This window comes from Ictidomys tridecemlineatus, chromosome 7, assembly GCF_052094955.1.
Source record: "Ictidomys tridecemlineatus isolate mIctTri1 chromosome 7, mIctTri1.hap1, whole genome shotgun sequence".
Lineage (NCBI taxonomy): Eukaryota > Metazoa > Chordata > Mammalia > Rodentia > Sciuridae > Ictidomys > Ictidomys tridecemlineatus.
This window is the reverse complement of record NC_135483.1, coordinates 122,681,306-122,703,899: the sequence shown is the minus strand read 5'-3', so window position 1 is coordinate 122,703,899 and position 22,594 is coordinate 122,681,306. Positions and strand designations below refer to the sequence as shown.

Here is a 22,594-nt window from a genome sequence, read left to right as displayed (position 1 = left end):
GGTTCATAAATATTTTGTGCTATGGATTCAAGTACTATCTTTTGAGTATTGTAGCTCCATGTTTTGATCAGGCTCTGACTAGTCACTCTTGGAAGAATAGTAAAAATAGTGTCATTTTTTAAAAAAATGTTTCCAAAAAATATTCAATAAGAATTGTTACCCTTATTTATGAAAAAAATTCTTCTATAGTCAATTATTTAAGTTCAGGGAAGAAAATGAAAGGGATAAAATTCCTTTTTACTCAAATCCTAAGACAAGAGAAGGAACTTAAAGTAAAAAGGTGAGTATTCTTTGACTTAGAAGCATGCACATAGAATCATATGAATAAAAATGCCATATTTTATTGTTCCCCAAAAAACACATTAATTCACAAATGGTCGATCACAGGCATTCCTCCTTTGCATATATCACATGGCTTGCTGTGAGGGCTACTGTCCATAAGATAGAAACACACTGAATTCTAATAGAGTATTATTCCCATGGAGAATCTCATCAGAGAATAAACACCTTGTTTCAGGAGGGAGGTGGTAATATCCTTAAAGTGGTTTTGTGTCACTGAAATAACACTATTAAAGAGATTTTATAGGTCTTTAAAACAGCTAATATTGACTTCTATCAAAGACAAGGCATTTGACCAGCTATTCTCAATAAAGTAAGGCAATCCTGTGGATCTCCTAGAAAGGTACACAAATAAGTCTCAGAATTATAAATTGTCTGTATATGTTTAATCAAGATTGAGCTGTGGGTGGTGGCACAGGCCTGCAATCCCAGCAACTTGGGAGACTAAAGCAGGAAGATCACAAGTTCAAGGCTAGCCTGGGCAGTTAGACCCTGTCATTCATTCATAAATAAATAGAAACATCAAGCTCTGGCACCAGGATCATTAGGTAATATCTACATATTTGGCATTATTTCATGCTCAGGCTATTTACAAGGCTGATCTTGAGTGGCTGAGAGGCATTGGATGGGTTCCCATTGGCTCTGTTGAGGTGGAGAAGGTGAAGAGAGCTGGAGAAATCCTGAGTGACAGGAAATACCGCCAGCCTGCAAACCAGCTCAAATTCACATGCATCACAGACACCCCGGAAATTGTCCTGGCAAAGAATAATGCCCTCACAATGAGCAAGGTAAGTCCTCAGCTGCTTCCTGTTGCCAGAGTCATAATGAACTTGGCTTGTGGAGTAGAAAATGCCCTCAAGGGTCACCAGAGACAGGAGGTGGAATGGACCTGATTCTCATGCAGGCCTTCACCTAAGTATCTGCTTGGCTTCTGGAAGGCTGGATCTCTACACTGTCTCAAACCATGCCCTCTAATTCCCTGTGTGCCTGTGAAAACAAAGCCCCAAGTAATTGCTCCGAGTACTGCACATTCCCTCCTGAGCAGGACCTAGCAATACCAGGAATGCATTACCTTTCCCTGAACACTCCCCTAGGCAGAGCAGACTGAGGCTGTTGGTTTTCTCTGTCCATCTAATAAAGAATATAAGCCAAGCAACATGGTGTTTCATAGTAGTGGCAGAACACGAATTAGTTGCTTTTCCATCTTAGGTTGTAGAAATCCACTTTAAAAAATGAGCTGCTATTTCTGCTTTCATTACATAAGATAGATGATCACTTTTGTCCTCTAGAGTTCTATCAATCTGTTTATTCTTTATTCAATGAGTAGGCTCTTATTATGCACATTTTAGATTGAATTGAGCTTAACTGAATTCTGGCCTGGCCTGAACATTTTCTAATCATTCAGTAGTAAGATTGAGTGCTCAAATCGGAATAGGAAATTGGCTCTCAAATAGCAGACTTCAGAGTTGGAGCTATAAAACTCCAGAAACTATTTCATTCCATAATAGCAACCACAAAGATAATAACAGTAGGAAACACCAAAAGAAAAAAAACAAACTTAAGAACCTACTATGGCTCAGACATTTTATATATGCAGCTAATCCTTTAAAATATTCAAAGAAGATATAAATATCCCCCTCTTAGAAAATTTGAGGAGTTTTGTACCATTCTGAAGATTGCACAAGTTAGAGTGAAGTTGAGTTTGAACTTGAGATAGACTCTGGTGTCTCGGGATTCCTACTGTATTATAGCTCTATCACCAGGCTCTGCCTCCAACATCCTAAGAGGAAGCTTGTGATTCATTGGATTAAAAGAATTCATAATTAGAGCTTTATATTAGCTGTGAAACAGCTATGTCGTGTTTAAATATTGCCCTGTTTTATTCTCCACTACCCTTTTCCTCCCCCTACTTCCAAATAACCTTAACAGGATTGATTTTGTAGTTAAATTGGATAGTAACTGGATTTCACAGAAGGTTCTGTTTCCCCCTACCCTCCTGTAGCATTTATACACAGAAGCTTGGGATGCTGACAAAGCCTCCATCCATGTGATGCCGGACACCCCAGAAATCCTGCTAGCAAAGAGCAATTCTGCCAATATCAGCCAAGTAAGAGATTTCCTGATTGTCCCCTATGCCTTTCTAGAAGTCATTAAAATGCTTCTTCTACCTTAATGATTTCTTCTCTAGAATTGGCCTATTAACTTCCTAAAACACTTTTATTTTGTGTGTGTGTGTGTGTGTGTGTTTTATCTTCCACCTAGAAACTTTATACCAAAGGGTGGGATGAATCAAAGATGAAGGACTATGATCTGAGAGAAGATGCTATTTCCATCAAAAGTGCCAAGGCCTCTAGGGACATTGCTAGTGATGTGAGTACCTTCCGTCTAACTCCCTGAGTCCCCGCAGTGCTGAATAACCCAAAGTTGGGCTAATGGACCACACTTTGTAATTGTTTCCACATGCCTCCGGTCCTGCATCCTTGAAAGATCTTTCCCTTAATTGTCACAGAGAAGAAAAATACTTTTGGAACTTGAGTTAGAGTTGCTGCAGGGAAAGTTCCCACCAATGAAAATATAAGAGTATTTTTATTATAGTATAAAAAATAACATAAAATTGCCCAGAGATGTCAAAATGTCTGAAGTATAAAATTCTTACCCATTTCATATTGTCTGTAATTCTCACCATGAGCATGGTCCCCAAACTAAATGTCTAAATCTGTATTTCTGGCATTTTAGTACAAATACAAGGAAGCATATGAGAAACAGAAAGGCCACCATATTGGAGCCCAGTGCATTGAAGATGATCCCAGGATTATGTGTGCCATACATGCAGGGAAGATTAACAGTGAACTTGAGTACAAAAAGGACTTTCAGAAGTGGAAGACCAAGTTCTCTAGCCCAGTGGACATGTTGGGCATCTTGCTGGCCAAGAAATGCCAGACTCTGGTCAGTGATATTGATTATCGCAACTACTTGCACCACTGGACCTGCTTACCTGATCAGAACGACATCATCCAAGCCAAGAAGGCCTATGAACTGCAGAGTGATGTAAGTGATTTGTGCTTTGGGAAGGAAGGAACTGAGGGCTGAATATCATAGATTTGCAAATTGTCCAGTATGCCTCTGTGGATAGATAGTCATGCACTGTGTAACTCAGGCAGGGTGAGGAGACACTATTCACATTAATACAAACCCCTATTTAGGCATTCATGGGAAGCATAGAGAGATGAAATCATGTCCTTTATTTCCTGGCCTTGATTCAAAACTGTTTTCTTATGTCATTTGTAATTTCTAGCAATGAAGATATATTTCACACAAATATAAAGCATCTGAGTGTTTTAAAATAATTGCCACTGTTAGGCCAGATCCAAAACACTAAGTAGTATTTCATTGGATCAGTTATTATAGGATTAAAATGGAATAAGATTTAATAAAATTTTCCTTTAAAATTTTTCCAATTTTAAAACTTTTAGAAATATCAAATAATTATATTATGAAATTCTTTATTAGAGGTGTTTCTTATTTGTGACTTGTAGAAATAATTTTGGTTTTACAAATGACTTTTGTCACCAACATATATCTTATGTAAGATCTTAGGTCTTACTTTTTCAGAACTACCGTCTGTGCTCATCACCCCCTCCACTTTATTTTTCCACTGAGGGCTGAATGTCTAACACTTGGAACAATGATTTCTCTACCATCTTTATAGAGTGTGTATAAAGCAGACCTGGAATGGCTACGCGGCATTGGCTGGATGCCAGAAGGCTCCGTAGAAATGACCAGAGTGAAGGGTGCACAGGACCTTGTGAATGAAAGGCTCTATAGGACTCGACCAGAAGATTTGAAATTCACCTGCATTGTTGACACTCCAGAAATTGTCCTGGCAAAAGCCAATTCTCTGCAAATGAGTGAGGTAAGAATCATCGTACTACCAAGCTTCTGTCTTTCTGGATTGTGTGTTCAGATAATAGCAGTGAAACCAAACAAGTACAAGCTCTCTTCAGTGAATTACAGTGGTGGGCAGATCCAAGAGTCACTGGACTAGTTTAGTGAAAGCATGTGAAAAGCAGAACTCTGACAAATACATTGTGCCTTCCCCTCCCACACACATACTTTGAAGCAATAAAATGAAAAATATCTCTCGATGATAAGGCTGAGTGTGGTGGTGTAACCTGTAATCCCAGCAGCTCAGGAGGCTGAGACAATAGGATCTGAAGTTCAAAGCCAGCCTCAGCAACTTAGCAAGACCTTAAGCAACTTAGCAGGACCCTGTCTCAAAATGAAACATGAGAGGGCTAGGGATGTGACTCAGTTATTAAGTGTCCCTGGGTTCGATCCCTGGTACAAAAAAAAAATCTCAATGATAATTCAGGGAAATAAATAATTCTATTAATAATAGACATGTAATATAATGTTATATAATAAATGGTATAACATTGTGAGAGTCAGGATTCCCTAAAGAAACATATCCTATTGAATGTATTTATAAATGTATTTATGAACACACAGAGAGACTGAGATTTTAAAGAACTGATACATGCAATATTGCAGACTGTCAATTCCAAAATCTGCAAGGCAGACCAGCAGATTTGAGACCCAGGGAAGACCGCAGTTCAAGTTCAAAGACAGTTTTCTGAGCCAGGTGTAGTGGCACACACCTGCAATCCCTGCAGCTCAGGAAGCTGAGACAGGAGGATTGAGAGTTCAAAGTCAGCTTCAGCAATGGTGATGTGCTAAGCAATTCAGTGAGACCCTGTCTCTAGATAAAATACAAAATAGGGCTGGGGATGTGGCTCAGTGGTTGAGTGCCCATGAGTTCAATCCCAGGTACCCACCCCATCACCACCACCAAATGACAGTTTGCTGAAAGAAATTCCTTCTTGTTTGGGGAGATCAGACTGTTAAGGACCTTTAATTGATTGGATGACCCCCAACTCCATTATGGAGGGTCCTCTGCTTTGTTTAAAATCTGCTGATATAAATCTGAATCTTATCTGAAAATTATTTTAACAAAAACATTCAGAATAATATTTGACTAAATATCTGAGTATCATTGCCTGGCCAAGTTGTCACATCAAATAAACCATCCTAAACATATTTTAGAAACATTTTCCCAGATAAAATAGTTACTAAGTCTTAATATTTCAAATGTCCATTCTCTATCATTGAATTAAATATTTCCCTTCTCTCCACAGAGGCTGTATCAAGAAGCCTGGAATAAAGATAAAACCAACATCAACATTCCTTCAGATACACCAGTTATGCTGCAGGCCCAAATCAATGCCTTGCAAATTAGCAATGTAAGTGCTATAAATATGGACTGTAAAGGCCTTTGTGGGACAGTGTCAGTCAGCGTGTGGAGTGCATTATAATTGAAAAATTACCTATCTTAGAAATGTTCATGTCTTTCAGTGCTAGATTTTTTTTTTCTTTAGCTATCATTCCCAAAGTAAATGAATGTAGATTCTCGTTTAAATGTTAGCATAGATACATGGCTAGGTGCCTGGACTGCAGGAGTTGGAATACCTGAGTCCTATTGGTGATCTGCTTTCAACCTTGATACATCCTCCTATATCCCAGTGGTTGTGGCTCCATTTCTCATATGTTCACTGGGAACAGTGGAACCCTAATCATGTTCCACTGACTCTCAACAGTGTCTGTTATCTTATTAGTGTCTGTTTTGATTGATCCAGAACTTTCTTGTTTGACATTTCAAAGCCATATGAAAGTCAAAAGATAATTTTAGTCATATTTGAAGAGCAGGGTCCATATGATATCTATGTCTTATACCTTCTACAAACACTTCTGATGCATCAAAGGGCAAAATAAGGAAAAAAATCTTATCCAGTCTTGTCTGATTAGCAGATTCTCTGGCTTTATGTTGACTCTTAGTTTCTGTGTTCTGTGCAGTGGAATATTTTCAAGTACATACCATGTTATGATGAGTATAAATATTCAAATATTAATAGAGTTGGATGTTTAGCTTTAAAAGTATCCTATGTTCTACAAAGTAAGCAACCAACAATAAAAAGAATTCAGAAGTAGGTGCTTTTTTCTTATGCCACTTTCCATGTTTTCCCTCAATAGAAACTCTACCAAAAAGACTGGGATGAAGCCAAGCAGAAAGGCTACGACATAAGAGCAGATGCCATTGAAATCAAACATGCCAAAGCCTCTAGGGAAATTGCGAGTGAGGTAACTTTCCTAGATTTCTTGTGATTCTTCTCTTCTATAAAACAAATAGGGACGCTACTTGTCAAGAATTTTGTCTTTTTTAATCCATGCAAACAATTGCATTTTGTTATGGGCTAAAAACTTTCTCTTAGTTAAAAATGTTAATCTTTATTGCTACAGATAGATATAGATAGATAGATAGAGTAAACGAGCCAACCATAAACAGAATTCAGAAATGAGTGCTTTTCTCTTATGCTGCCTTCCATGTTTTCCCTCAATAGAAACTCTACCAAAAAGTAGTTTCAGATAGATAGATAGATAGATAGATAGATAGATAGATAGAGATAGATAGATAGATAGGTAGATCAGTCTTCTGCTTTGTTTCTAAGTAGAAACAAAATGTCATGAAAAATCCTTAGGAAATTTTTGGAGAAAATTGATAAACAAATACAATGTATTTTATCCCCAAACATTTCTGCCATTTTCCACAATATAAAAAAAATAGATGGTAGTTTCATATAAGACTTACTACTGAACTCACATTTTATATTAAACATTTTATACTGAAGGCTTATGTAGAATGCTTTCAGTAATGTTTTCAAATTCACTTAACACTAATTTTAAAACTAATAGTCAAAATGATTATCCTACCAAGCCTACTCCTACTCTCTGCTCCAAATCTTTAAGACACTCTTCCCCACCCCCACCTGAGGTTCTTCTCTATTTATTTGTTTTTTATCTCATGTATCCAGCTGTTACCTTCTTCTATGCCTCATTTTTACTTTCAATAACCAATAACCACAGCTGGTTCACAGTAACTGCCTTAGTCCCAGTTTTCTCTCTCTTCTGTCCAGACTTCCCCATCTTATCCAATTCAGGAAAGAAAAGGACATCATTTTTGTTCTCAACTCATCTGATGGAAATTCTAGTCCATAGACCTTTAATTGTCATTTTCTGATTCAAGTCAATAATCTTGATTTCCATCCCCAAAATGTATATATTTCTTCTCCAGCTCCAAAACCAGTCACATGGCTTTTCCCTGCCTGGGGTATCCTCAGTGCTTTTGGGAAACCATCTGACCTTATGGTCCACTTGCCAGGCAACCTTGGTTACCCTCATGTGCCTATTTCTCCCAATTAAATATAGGATAATAATAGTATTATGGGCAGAGTGGCACCTGCCTATAATCCCAGCTATATAGAAGGCTTAGGCAAGAGGATCGCAAGTTCACGGCCAGCCTGGGCAACTTAGGAAAAATATAAAGATCTGGGTGTGTAGCTCGGTATTAAATGGCTCCTGAATTCAACCCCTAGTACTTAGAAAAAAATAGTATCTACCTCATAGAGACATTGTATAATTGTCACTATTCAACAGTTTTCGACTAAAACACTTCCACAGTTTTGTATAGATCAACCTAATTCATTTGAAGCTCTCATAAAAGTGTGTGACATACAGTGACTGCTTAGTGTGATGGTGTTAGTCTGTTTTCTATCACTGTGACAAAATGCCTGAGAAATCAGCTTAAAGGAGGAAAGATTTATTTGGGCTCATGGTTTCAGTCCACGTTTGACTGGCCCCATATCTGTGGTTTGTGAGGCAGCACATCATGTCAGTGAGAGCTTGGTAGAGCAAAACTCTCACCTCATGGGGGTTCCGAAGCAGAGAGAAAAGGGCCAGGGATAAGAATAATATTCCAAGGGACTTACCTTAAGGACCCACTACCTTCAACTAGGTCGCATCTCCTACAGTTTCCCACACCTTCAGTTATGAATCCATCCATGAATTAATCCATTGGTGAAGTGAGAGCCCCCGTGATCCTGGCAATTCCCAAGTCCCATCTCTATAAACATTGCTGCACTGGAGAAAAGGCCTTAAACACAAGAACTTTGGGGGAACATTCCAGATCCACACTATAACAGTTAGTTATTATTTTTTATTCTTGTTTGCCATGCCATTTCCTTCCTGGTTTATTCATTTCTTCTAAAAAAAAAAAAACTACCTAAAATTGTCCTATTTTCTTTAAAGTGAACTGAAATATATAATAACTGCCAGTGTTGAGAGCTAATTTACATTAAAATTAAGAAAATATCCTGAAATCATTTAAAGAAAAATCCTCACTACCTTATTTTCATATGTTGTTGTTGTTTTTTCACACCTTTAGTACAAATACAAAGAAGGCTACCGTAAGCAGCTAGGCCACCACGTGGGTTTCCGCAGCCTGCAAGATGACCCCAAGTTGGTATGGTCTATACATGCCGCCAAGATCCAGAGCGACAGAGAGTACAAGAAAGCTTATGAGAAATCTAAGGGAATTTACAATACACCCTTGGACATGATGTCAATTGTCCAAGCCAAGAAATGCCAGGTCCTGGTTAGCGACATTGATTATCGCAATTATCTGCACCAGTGGACATGTCTGCCAGATCAGAACGATGTGATCCAGGCCAAGAAAGCCTATGAACTGCAGAGTGATGTGCGTATATTGTCATCAGATTCTGGGGAGAGGTGTGTTTGTTCCCTAGAGGCCTAATTTAAATGGTAATCTTAATAGAACCTGAAGTATTCTGTATAATTCATGGTAACAGAGTCTTTTCAAACATTTTCTTTCTTATAAAGAATTCTTTCTTGTAGAAGCAGGACCTTATCACCAAGATGAAAACCAGTCTCTTATACTTTGTAATTAGGTAGAGAATTTCAATCCTAGCTGTTCTGATCTATTACCTTTGCATGATAAGATGTCTAATTTCAGAAATAGATAAAAGCATAAGGAAATATTGAACTTCAAGTTTATCTGGCACACAGATAAATATAGATAGAGGTAGATTTTCTTCTCATTATATATACATCTAAGGATCTTTTTCTCTAAAATTCCTACAGATGTTTTTGTATCTCAGTGATACATAAAAGGCAGACTTCAAGTGAGCCCAGAAAGCTCAACCTAGAATAGAAAAAAAAAATTATGTGCATTGCTATCTGTCATTCTAACAAGTGTACCACTTGTGAGCCCTGCTCCAATGCTGTAGGATATTGTGAGCTAGAGATGTGTGCCAGAGACATAACACCCACCTTCTAACATTTAATGTTATCCTTGAATTCTATGGATTGGTTGCCTAGCTGATAGAGTCTAGAGGTGATTTGCAAGCATTGAACTCTGTGGGTAAATTTGTTTCTTCCCTACTGTGTGTTCCTCTCCTTCCTGTAGAACATATACAAATCAGACCTGGAATGGATGAAGGGTATCGGATGGTTGGCAGAAGGTTCTGTGGAAGTGATGAGAGTGAAGAATGCGCAGAATCTCTTGAATGAAAGGTTATATCGTATAAGACCTGAGGCCCTCAAATTTACCAGCATTGTTGATACACCAGAGGTGGTCTTGGCAAAGACCAATGCTCTACAGATCAGTGAGGTAAGCTGGGTTGGTGACATTCTCAGACAATTTAAAGAATTCTCCAGAAGTCTAAATGTGAACTGCCAACTGACAATACCCACATTAAGATCTTGAACATAAAAGTATCTAGATAGATCTTCATGCTGTCAACCTGTTAGCTGTCTCTAGATTTTGTTTGCTTTGATATGTCTTTGTCAACACATGTGGGCCCAGATTCTGATATATTTAAATCACATTTTGAAATCCAGACTATAATACAGATGATTTTATGATACCATAATAACAAAATTCCCTCCTTTTAATAACTATTCAATCATGAAATAGCCTGAGAGGTCCAGGGATAAATATTAGATATATTGTAGCTCTTTGTAATAAGAAAGAAAGGTCCTGACTAGTAATGTGAATAATCATAGTTTTTCTGCAAAGGTGGGCTTACCTGCCAGATCATTAGATGTGAATTAATGGAAAAGGATAATTTTACTACTGTATTTCTGATTCATTATAAATTTATGTTGTGTCACATATAAATGTGTTCTTAAAGTTACTTTTGGTACTTTAAATAAAAATCACAAAATGAGCCAGGAATGGTGGCATATACCTGCAATCCCAGTGATTTAGAGGCTGAGGCAGGAGGATTGCAAGTTGGAGGCCATCCTGGGAAATTTAGTGATATCCTGTCTCAAAATACAAAATAAAAATGTCTGGGGATGTGGCCTGGTGGTAAGTGTCCCGGGTTCAACCCCCAATACAAAACAACAACAAAAACAAGCAAAATGAAGGCAAAACATGATCTACATTTTTAATTAGGAAATATGCAAAGGTAACTTTTAACTTTATTTAACATTTTATTCATGTAGTAATTACTAATCAACACCTCATTTTAAAAATTTTTACCAGCCACGGTATCGTGATGCCTGGGACAAAGAGAAAGCTAATGTGAATGTGCCAGCTGACACTCCACTGATGCTGCAGTCCAAACTCAATGCCATCCAGATAAGCAATGTAAGACACAGCTTGTTCCTCTGCTTGACAGCATGCTCACTGCCTAGCCAAACCTTTTATCAAAAGTTTGGCATGAAAACATTTTTCCACCAGTGTCTTTATTTCTAGTGTTTAAGCTAATAATAAGTAGTTATATTGGTCTCTGTGTATTTTTATAATGTAGAAGTGTGCATTGCTATTTTTATTGGAAAAAAAACTTAAAGATGCATGAGTAGTAATATTTAGTTTTGGTTTTGAGTGGCTCATCATTGCTTTTTCCTCTTAAAAGCTAGATTTGCTGTCTTCTAAATTTATGTCTTTTAAACAAATATTGAGATTTCTTTTCTAAATATTATTAAAAATCTACTCAAACTCAAGTTCTATCTTGTGAATCTCAAGGAGAGATTAATGGCCTGCCTGTTCATAGCTATTCTTGAACACAAGTAATGGTGACTCAGTAGCTCCCCCTTCAGACTGATTGTGACATTGCACGCTCAATTCACAGAAACAGTATCAGCAAGCTTGGGAAGATGTCAAGATGACCGGCTATGACATAAGAGCAGACGCCATTGGAATCCAGCATGCCAAGGCTTCCAGAGATATCGCCAGTGATGTAAGAGCTCTTCCTTGCCAAGCCTTAACAAATACTAACTAGTAAACATCTAGGGAGTTGAATTTCCCAGGAATTATATTTAGATAGAATACAAGTTATTATTAGTATATTTATATCATATCATTAATATATTAGTAACATATTATTAGTATATTATTTTTAAATCTCAAATTCCAGTACAACTCATACAGTAATTTGAGAAATCCCTTCATCTGTGCTTGGTTCTGCAATTCTTATATTTAAACACAGTTTATTTTTCCCCAGAAATCTCAGTATCAGTCAGTTTATAGGAATTGGAAATATCATGGGTACAGAGAATTCTGTTGGTACACAAAGTATGCCATGCTTACTACTGATGGTTCCTGAGATAATTTTATGTGGCACTATTCTTTTAAATAATTACGTGTCTGTTTTAATATGTGCTAGAAAAACATTGATTATCCTCCACTTAGATTGGGTTTTAAATTTTAAATAAAATTTTGAAACAAGTTTATAACTTAAGGATTACATCTATTTAAACAAAGGATCATTTTGACTTAAAGGAATATGAAGTGCAGGTTGTATTTGTTTGTGGCAAAACGTCTAAGGATAGTAAACAGTGACTAACATTTGGAAAATGCTGAATGGGACTCTATTAGGAGATGATCAGATGCACAGTTCTTGACTTAGAGGTATTCACAATATTTTCAATTATGTACATATAGAAGACAGCCAATGTAACCAAAAGTATAAAACTTAAAGCATGAATTTAAAGAAATAATAATGTCTAAAAGGTAATCTAAGCAAGGTGGAATTATATTGAATAGCTATCTACAGAAAAGCGAATTTTGAAAAACCCCTTCCTCTGTTCTCATCTACCAGTATCTGTACAAGACTGCTTATGAGAAGCAGAAAGGCCATTACATTGGATGTCGCAATGCCAAGGAAGATCCAAAACTTGTTTGGGCAGCAAAGGTGCTGAAGATGCAGAATGACAGACTTTACAAGAAAACCTACAATGACCACAAGGCAAAAATCACCATCCCACCGGACATGGTGTCCATCAATGCTGCCAAAGAGGGCCAGGCATTAGCAAGTAATGTGGACTATCGTCAGTACCTGCACCAGTGGTCTTGCTTTCCTGATCAGAATGATGTGATCCAAGCCAGGAAAGCTTATGACCTGCAGAGTGATGTAAGTGTGTCCCTCATGAAGAAAGGCTTCTATGGCTTGGCACATTCCTTCCCATGCTATGGAAAACATCTCTCCCAACCTAGGCACTTCCCTTTAGTATTTTACCAAATTTATTGATTACCTACTTTACTGCTAAATTAATTTAGGAAGTTTTTCATTTTCATTAAAGTTGCTACCAGAATCTTTCTATTCAGTTTTTAAGGTGTATAGGTTTGTAGGTTATTAAATCTAAAAAAAAAATAATAATACTTGGTCCTTCAACTATGTATTAAAGGAGGACAGAAATTAATTTCAAAGGTTAGTGTCATGCTCTAAATTCACTTGTTTCCCTTAACTGGATGTTGTTCACAATGTGGTGTTTCATTAATTTTCCAAGCCATTTTTAGATTTAGCCATTTTCATATGTTATGCCCATTCAATCTTGTAGAAATAATGGACTTTATAAGGTTATTCATTTCTTGTGAAGAATGGACACCTTCTTTTAATTACCTGAACTTGGTTTCCTCATGCTTCAGGAGATTTCTTTTTTTACTAACAAATGAGTTTATTGCAGGCAAGTAGGCTCATCTCTTGAATTGCCTAGTGGTAGAGATAGGCTAGTTTTTAAAGAACTGCAGTCTCTTCATTAGCATGAACCACACTGGTAAATGAGGCATGCATATCAATCAGATTCTTACACAAAATCAGAGAGGGGAATTTGTATGTTATCTTCTTTGAGAATTCCTTCTGAATTTTGGAGATTCATCATACTTTAAACTCTAAAACATATAATGTCATTCTTCCTTAAGAGATAGAGATATTCTAATATTTTTCATTCCCCTTACTACCATTTTTGCTTGATATTTGTATCCGGAAACTAACTATCATAATACCATTTCTAAGCAACATACTGGCTTTTAATAAATTGAATAACTGGTGTTTAACGTAGAAAATTTTTATTTGCTTAACATTTTACCTGTATGTGGGAAAGCAGGTGTAGTAGATAACCAAGAATTTGCAAATTCCAATTAAAAGCAAGATGCTATCTTAGATTTTAAAAAGGCTCAATTGTAAACCAGTTGTGGAGACTGTTGATTGAATTCTTTTTCTGAGAGAGCATCTCGCTATATAGCCCAGGCTGTCTTCTAACTCCTGGGATCAAGCTATTGTCCAGCCTCCCCACTAGCTGTGACTAGAGCCAGGTGCTACCAAATACAGCTATGAATTCTTAATTATCCCTTTAAAAATATCAGACATGGTGTTAGCACAGTATACAGTGGTGAATATAGGGGAAGGAAAAAATAAGACATAGCTCCTGAGATTAAGGAGTTCACATTGATAACAAAGAACTAGATGTTAATTAGAGAATATCAGTGAGTGAACAATGAGGTGAATGGCTGAGTGGGTTCCATGATCCTAAGAAAAAAAAGGTCAGGGAAGGCTCTTTGGAGAAAAAGCTAACTGTGGGGTGGGAGCAGATGAATTAATGATGATTAATTCATGCCAATAGGCCTGGTACAAACTACAATCGCAGTGTGGTCAGAAGCACAGGGTGAAGGCACACCTGAGACTGTAGTAGGGACTGTGTCAGACCACCCGTCTCCTCCTAGTCCATGTTAAGGATTTTGATCTTCATCCTTAAACACTGGGAAGCTATAAGATAAGCAGAATGTTGTGACATCAGATTCATATTAGAAATTTTGAAAAGATCATACTGACTGTCATGTGGAGAACTTACCAGAGAGCCCATTATTATTGCTTTAAAAGTCCACAATGGCTGGTATAATGATTGCTTAAATATTTGTCAAAAATTGACCATGTGTACCCCCAAATAGAGAGCTATTTCCATGTCATTTCAACGTTCAGAATGTGCATAGGCACCCCAATACATATGCACAGAAAACAAAACAATGCTGTGTGTGAGGAATTACATCAGTCAGCAGCGCTCTAGGTGTTTAATTTTTTCTTTTTTTTTTTTTTTTTTTTTTGGTAGTACTGGGGATCAAGCCCAGGGCCTCATACTTTCTAAGCAAGTGCTCTACCATTGAACTATATTCCCAACCATTTTTATTTTATTTAGAGACAGGGTCTCACTAAGTTGTCCAGGCTGGCCTGGAACTTACAATTAATTCTCCTGTCTGAGCCTCATCAGGATTACAGGTGTGTGCCACTGCACCCACCCTGTGATCTATTTTAAATTATTTTGTTATTTGACAAATCTTTTTTTTTTTTTTTGGCACTATGGATTGAACCCAGGGGTACTTTACCACTGAGCCACATCTCCAGTCCTCTTTGTTTCTTTATTTTGAGACAGGATCTTGCTAACATACATAGGGCCTCACTAAGTTGCTGGGGCTGGCTTTGAACTTGTGAACATCCTCTGCTTCAGCCCCCTAAGTGGCTGGGATTGCAAGTACACACCACTGTGCCAAGCCTTTAATTATTATTTATTATAAAAAACTGTCTCCTCATTTTATTACAACAGTGAAATCAAAAAACGCTGCTTTGCCCTAACTTTGCTTTCTTTCCCAGGCCATTTACAAGGCTGACTTGGAGTGGCTACGTGGCATCGGCTGGATGCCAGAAGGGTCTCCAGAAGTATTGAGAGTCAAGAATGCCCAGGAAATCCTATGTGACAGTGTCTATCGAACACCCGTGGTGAACCTCAAGTATACGAGCATTGTTGACACACCTGAAGTGGTCCTTGCTAAAGCAAATGCTGAAAATATTAGCATTGTAAGTCGCTTTTGTTTCCATCTATCAAAAATCAAATTGGAACCATAAATAAATAATAAATTCCCAAGATCAAGATAACATGATAAAAATGTTATTAAAATTTAATAAAGGATATTGACAGCATTCTTTTTGCTTATTAAATTTAAACAAAAATATATTGATTGAAGGTATAAATATAGACTTTTATCATATCAAATTGGAATTACTCATTGAAAAGATTCTAGAAACTTGGCTTTAATATGAAAAGATTTTGGATCCGATTCAAAAGAAAACTTAAAAGTTATACACTGAAACTAGCAAAATTACAAATTGTGGAGTGATTTTTGTTATTGGTTCTTTCCATAGCCAAAGTACAGAGAAGTCTGGGACAAAGATAAAACTTCAATCCACATCATGCCAGATACACCAGAAATCAATCTCGCTAGAGCAAACGCTCTTAATGTGAGCAACGTAAGTACCACAGCAGACGAGGTTTGGTTTGGAGAAGGGTGGGGGACGGCTCCTTGACATCAGCCCTTGGCCCAGAGTGAGAAAAACAGCAGTGACTGGAGAGCCAAGTCAACATGTCGAAAGGGTGAGGTGAAGGACAGAGAAAAGGAAAGAAGAAAGGACAATTAATGACAGATTCAATTCAACTTGAAATATTTATGAGAACTCTTTAGAAAACCATACAAATGAATTTTAAAACCCAGGTCTATGGGGGATTTTCTTTAGGAAATGACAAATAACTCCTAGGGGGGGAAAAAACAGAAAACAGCAAAAAATTAAATATTATTAAACACATTCCTTCATTATCTCAAATGCTAAGGTCATTCTCTGGAAACTAATAAAAGAAGGAAAGCCATCACAATCACCAAAACTTATCAAAGGTAGTTCCAAAAATGAAAACTGTAGACCATTAATAATGGGAAAATAAATTCTGCAGTACAAAGGATATGATCCAAACAACTAAGGCTCATGCAGGATTGCCAAGAGAGCTCTATGTTCAGAAACCTAATCATTTAATAGCACAAAAAGCAAAACCATATGCTCATTTTAATAGATTTGAAAAGGCATGCGGCAAAATCCAATATCCATTATTTTTTTGTAAAATCTTAGTTAAACAAAAAAGATAAATGAATATTTTTTTGAGACGATTAAAAAAATAAATCTTAAATCAAAAGCCAACTCATTCTCATTATGTAAGCTTTTCTTTTTCTTTCTTTTTTTTTTTTTCTTTTGGGGGTTGAATCTAAGGCCTTGTGCAGGCTAGGCAAGATCTCTACCATTGAAAGTAAGCCCCTGTTTCTTATTCAAGCCAGGATAAAACCCAGGATGCCATACCTGTAATCTTAGCAACCCCGGAGGCTGAGGCAGGAGGCTGGCGAATTCAAAGCCAGGCTCAGCAAAATCGAGGTGCTAAGCATCTCAGAGAGACCCTGTCTCTAAATAAAATACAAAATAAGACTGAGGATGTGGCTCGGTGGTTGGTGGTTGAGTGCCCCTGAGTTCAATCCCCTGAGTTCAATTTTTTGGAGGGCACCCTCCAAAAAAATAAAAAACAAAAAACAAAACAGGATGCCCCCTAATGTCATTTATTTAACATTTAACTGGCTGAGTAAGTTTCTCATTAATACTAAGAGGTAGATATTGGAAATAAAAAAATAAAGTCATTATTGCAGATAAGTCATTTGGGGTCTGGAAAAAACAAGAGCATCAGCAGGGGAAAAAAATGTGTTAATACATAGAATTCAGTTACATGGCTCTTACACAATGCAAGGAGGTTCAAAAGAGGTACCATCTTCATGGATCACAGATTGCTTGTGCATGGAATAAGTATGAACTTAAAAGAGGGATACCACTTTAATGCAGTGGTTTGGAACATGACATCCTTTCAGAAGAATAATTAATCTTTCTGAGGAAAGAAGTGTGCCAAGTAAAAATTCCTCACCATGTGTCCAACTTCTCCATTAATTCTACTATATTGAGCTATTTGGGTACTAATTATTTTTCAGTGTTTGGAAGGAAATACAATTTTAGGGCATAGATGTGCTTTGGGGAGGTAAGGCCAGAATCAACATCATAGTGCAGTATGATTCTTGTCAAGTGGTTGAATCGAGAGGCGGTCAGTTCTTCATTACAGCATAGACTGTTCTTCAATTCAGTCTTTGACAGGAGAGTTCTGGAAAGTCTCATATGCTACTTTTGTATGATAAATTTCTCAGCTGAAAATACCAGAACCTTACCATTGCTATCATGATATGAACAAGACTAGCGCAGTATTCAGAACTATGCCAAAAATCAACCTATTAACTTTAGATTTTTAATGAGAGTAGCTGACATTTTAGAGGAAACCAAACATCCCATTTGAATGTAAATGAAAATGTATATATTTTTACACATGGTATTGCCGTTATTATAATCTTGACATAATTTGCTATTCAAAACTGCTTCCATTGTTTAGAAAACACAACTTTCACAGAATATTTTTATACTATTTTATGGGTGACAAAATATATTCATATTAAATTGATTCATAATTTTCATACTACCTATGTTAGTAAGGTATGGTTTGTTTTGCTTTTATTAGATGAGAAAGTTGAGATACAAAAGTCTATGTTCTCAAAGAAAAAAAAATTAGTTCTCCAGCCCAGATTATTTTTATTTGACCTCATAAAATTTATTATGTAAGAAAAAAAATAGTATAACTATCTGTGTAATGAAATAAGATAAAAGCAAAAAAAATCAAATTAAGGGACAGAGGTTGTGACTCAGTGGTAGAGCACTTGCCTGGCATGTGTGAGGTATTGGGTTCGATTCTCAGCACTGAATATAAATAAATGAATAAAATAAAAGTCCATCAACAACTAAAGACATATTTAAAAAAAAATACTTTGGTGAGGTCTGAAATATTTCATGCTGTTATTCTTCAGGAAATAGAAAAACTAATAAAGTTTCCTCTGTCCTTTGCTTAAAGAAATTAACCTTTCAAAAATTAATTTTAAAAAAATAATAAATAAAATTAAAAAGTAACATGACATTTTTACATTAAATATCCTCTTGTATAATACATTTAAATTTAGAGAATAACTTTTTCTTTTGTACATAAAACAAATCAGTTGGTAAAATAGGCCCACCCGAAATTCAAACAAAAATTTAAATGAAAATTCATATAAAACTCAACCATGCTTACAACTATTAAATTAATCTGAGCATTCACTTTTCAGAAACCAAATGCAATGAAATTGTAATGATTGAAATTCACCTCTTTCTGCACAATAGAAGCCCCATACTGATTAGTTTGATTTCTGAATTATACATTTAAATTACTGTTATTTCTGAGTCTTTCCGCCATTGTCAATACAGAATGTATCTATTAAAATATGAATATATATTTAAATACATCTTTTAAAACATCTATAGATTAGTCACTACTTTAGTTAAACTCTTTTAAAATGCAAAACAAATAGCTGTCACATCCAATTGTACTTTAGTAGATCTAACATTCCTGAGTAACATGCACTATTAATCATACAAAAAGAGCCAAGAAAAACTCACAAATGTGAAAAGGCTAATTCTTAACCTTGCAAAACTGAATTGAGTCAAAGACATTCAACAATAACAATAAAAGCCCTTTAATGTTTGAACTTATCCCAATGCTGTCAATCCATTAACAAGGAAAAAATAAGTAAAAAAAAAAAAAGTAATTACATTATGCATACAATTATAAACTTGAACTCCAAATCATTTTATGGCCCAATACAATGGTGCAGAGAATGATTTTTGTCACCTATTATCTCTTATCATTTAACTGTTCTTCAGTCCTGGAGCTTCAAATCTGCACCCCTATAATATTAATTTTACTTAAGCCCTGGGAATTATTTTAAATTTGAATCTGAAATGATACTTTACTTTTTCTCCTCTTTAGAAAATTTACCGTGAGGGTTGGGATGAAATGAAGATGAGCTGTGATGTACGGCTGGATGCCATCCCTATCCAGGCTGCCAAGGCCTCCAGGGAGATTGCCAGTGACGTGAGTGTGGCCATTTTTACCTTCTCAGTTTTTTAAGCAGGTACCCCAGGGACATGGGAAGAGAATGCTGTGATCCATCTGCTTTGTTTTTTCCATACCCAGTATAAATATAAGCTTGACCACGAGAAGCAGAAGGGACACTACGTGGGCACCCTCACAGCTAGGGATGACAACAAGATCCGGTGGGCCCTCATCGCTGGCAAGCTTCAGAATGAAAGAGAGTACCGGCTGCATTGGGCCAAGTGGAAGACTAAGTTCCAAAGCCCTGCAGATATGCTCTCCATCTTGCATTCTAAGAAATGCCAGACTCTGGTCAGTGACATTGATTATCGCAATTACCTGCACCAGTGGACATGCCTGCCTGACCAGAACGATGTGATTCAGGCCAAGAAAGCCTATGAACTACAAAGCGATGTGAGTGAAAAATGTACCATGAGCTTTTCTATCATTTTGCCTTGATTCCCAGAAAGTTTGTGACATTAAATCTTTTTGTTGTCATCTCACATCTTTAGACAGCCAAGAATTTTATATTAGTTTGACCTTTATAATGTGATATCAAAATCACCAAGACCAGAAGGGATCTAGACTTTGTATCATGAAATAAATAGTAGTGTGAATGACCTGTGAATGCATCAGGTTAAAGAAAGTTGCTGTGAAAAAAAATATATTATTTTTGTAGAATTTAAGTAGCAGTTAAGGTTTATATCAAGGAAAATATTGGTAGCCCGTGGACAGTATCTGGGAACAGATCTCTTTTTTCAGTTGACACCGTTGTTGAAAATTTTTGAATTAAGTTGCTGAGGTTTTTTAAAACAGGAAGTTTTTAAGAAATCTAGAATTTACCATTTCTCCTGAAGATTCAGAAGCTGTAGCTCTAGATATGCATTAGCCTTTGGCAACAATACCTGGAACTGAATTGAAGTTGACTCATGTTAAGTAGAAAAAAATATCCTCGAGTTTGTCACACTACGTGACTTAATTAATTTTCTTATATTACCTCCCTGGCTGCTTGAGTATGTCATCCTTGCCTTATAGAGTGTCTAAATTGTATTTCTTCATCAGACTTGTGGATAGGCTAAAAAGGACCAGGGGAGTTGAATTTATTCTGGCCCTGTTTTCACAGGCTGTTTACAAGGCTGACTTGGAATGGTTACGTGGAATTGGTTGGATGCCAAATGACTCTGTTTCTGTCAATCATGCCAAACATGCAGCAGATATCTTCAGCGAGGTATTTTACAATGTTGCCATTTCCCAAGAGAATGAACAAAAGTACATAAGCCAAAATATAGTCATTGTATATCAGCAATTTAAACCATTTTTAAGTGCTGTAACTTAAGCTAGACATATTTTCCCCAAATAATCCTGTAGTATTTCTATCACATTATGGGACCATATTCCTAATATAATATCCAGCACACTCATTGATGCTTGGAATTGTATAAATGGAAAAATTCTTTGGTCAGCAATAGAAACATAGTGGGAGCAGTTTGACCACTTGAAAAAAAATAGATTGTTATGATACACATAATTATGTGACTTTTGGAGATAAGCAAACTTGTTACTTTATGATCTGTAGGAAGAATAAGAAGCCAACTCATTTATTTAAAAATAAAATTCTAAAAAGAAAACAAAATTGTCATGAAGATGCCATTCATATATGGAACTCTGTGCCTCAATAGAGGAGGGCCCTTAAATTTAGTTAATCTCAGTTCACCAAGACCAGGGACCATGACTAAGGTTTTTTTCCCCCCTGTAGAAAAAATATCGCACAAAAATAGAAACTCTCAACTTTACTCCTGTGGATGACAGAGTTGATTATGTGACAGCGAAACAAAGTGGTGAGATCCTCGATGATGTAAGTATATGGCTGTTCTTTTGTTGTTTTGTTATTTTTAGTTATATACAACAGTAGAGTGTATTTTGACATATCATACATACATGGAGTATAATTTATTCCTATTAGGATCCCATTCTTGTGGTTGTACATGATGTGGAATTTCACTGGTGGTATATTCACATGTGAACATAGGAAAGTTATGTCCTATTCATTCTACTGTCTTTCCTATTCCCATCCCCCATAAAATCACACAGCCTTGCAGATATCATTTCCAGAGCTTTTCTGCCTCCTTGCATTCAGTGTGCAAGAACTGACTGAGAAATATATTTTAAGTAACACAATGATCGTTGCTAGCAATTATTTGGACATTATAGTTTTTTTGGGGGGCGGGGCGGGGAGGGTAACTGAGGATTGAACTCTGGGGCACTTGACCACTGAGCCACATCCCCAGCCCTATTTTGAGTTTTAGAGACAGGGTCTCACTGAATTGCTTAGCACCTCATTGTTGCTGAGGCTGGCTTTGAACTCGAGATCTTCCTGTCTCAGCCTCGTGAGCCACTGGGATTACAGGCATGCACCAGAAGAATGTTTTCTTCATATCAAGTAACTTGCCCCTTTGCCTTTCATTTTTAGATTAAATACCGGAAAGACTGGAATGCCATCAAATCGAAGTACACCCTCACAGAAACCCCACTGCTGCACACTGCCCAGGAGGCTGCTCGGATCCTGGACCAGGTATGGATTTACTCTGATGCCTGATACTTCAGTGGGGATGCAGAACCCTAAAGAAACCATTGGGGATTTATGCACATGGCTCACCTCTCCCTTCTGACATCTCACTTAACTGCTATTGTGGCTCTGTCTTTTAGTACCTCTACAAGGAAGGCTGGGAGAAACAGAAAGCCACAGGTTACATTTTGCCTCCAGATGCGGTGCCATTTGTTCACGCCCATCACTCCAGCGACGTTCAGAGTGAGGTAATGAATTATCCTGTTCTAAGTGTACTGTGCTGGGCATCGCCCTTAAGGGATGTTCATTTCAGCTTGGCAGACCTGGGTGGGCTTGCTGAGAGCTGCAGTTTGTGCTCCGCTTTGGGTGTTTTCCCATGGGGTTTGGTCTGCTTCTTCCCACCCCCCACCTTTTTTTGTTTTGCTTTTTCAACAACTATTGTTTAAGTTTTAATTTTTCCTATATTCTCTTCCCTCTCTAAAATCTCTAGGATTCCAGATAGATATTTTCAGAATTAAAGAATGCATATAGAAATTTTTTTCTATTTTAAAATAGCAATTTTGGGCTGGGGCTATAGCTCAGTGGTAGAGCACCTACCTCACATGTGTGAGGCCCTGGGTTTGATCCTCAGCA

At 36.9% G+C, this 22,594-nt stretch overlaps 1 protein-coding gene across 1 annotated transcript in view; it reads left to right on the top strand.

Annotated features, from left to right (window-relative positions):
- Neb (nebulin) overlaps positions 1–22,594 on the top strand; it is a 196,281-nt gene that overhangs the window by 101,964 nt on the left and 71,723 nt on the right. Inside the window, exons 74-93 of the mRNA XM_078018472.1 lie at positions 924–1,127; positions 2,342–2,446; positions 2,602–2,709; positions 3,076–3,387; positions 4,049–4,252; positions 5,535–5,639; positions 6,427–6,534; positions 8,675–8,986; positions 9,716–9,919; positions 10,799–10,903; positions 11,388–11,495; positions 12,357–12,668; positions 15,180–15,383; positions 15,729–15,833; positions 19,291–19,395; positions 19,498–19,809; positions 20,519–20,623; positions 21,152–21,250; positions 21,866–21,967; positions 22,102–22,209. Of these exons, the coding sequence (XP_077874598.1) occupies positions 924–1,127; positions 2,342–2,446; positions 2,602–2,709; positions 3,076–3,387; positions 4,049–4,252; positions 5,535–5,639; positions 6,427–6,534; positions 8,675–8,986; positions 9,716–9,919; positions 10,799–10,903; positions 11,388–11,495; positions 12,357–12,668; positions 15,180–15,383; positions 15,729–15,833; positions 19,291–19,395; positions 19,498–19,809; positions 20,519–20,623; positions 21,152–21,250; positions 21,866–21,967; positions 22,102–22,209 (3,327 nt within the window). The remainder of the gene's footprint in view (positions 1–923; positions 1,128–2,341; positions 2,447–2,601; positions 2,710–3,075; positions 3,388–4,048; positions 4,253–5,534; positions 5,640–6,426; positions 6,535–8,674; positions 8,987–9,715; positions 9,920–10,798; positions 10,904–11,387; positions 11,496–12,356; positions 12,669–15,179; positions 15,384–15,728; positions 15,834–19,290; positions 19,396–19,497; positions 19,810–20,518; positions 20,624–21,151; positions 21,251–21,865; positions 21,968–22,101; positions 22,210–22,594) is intronic.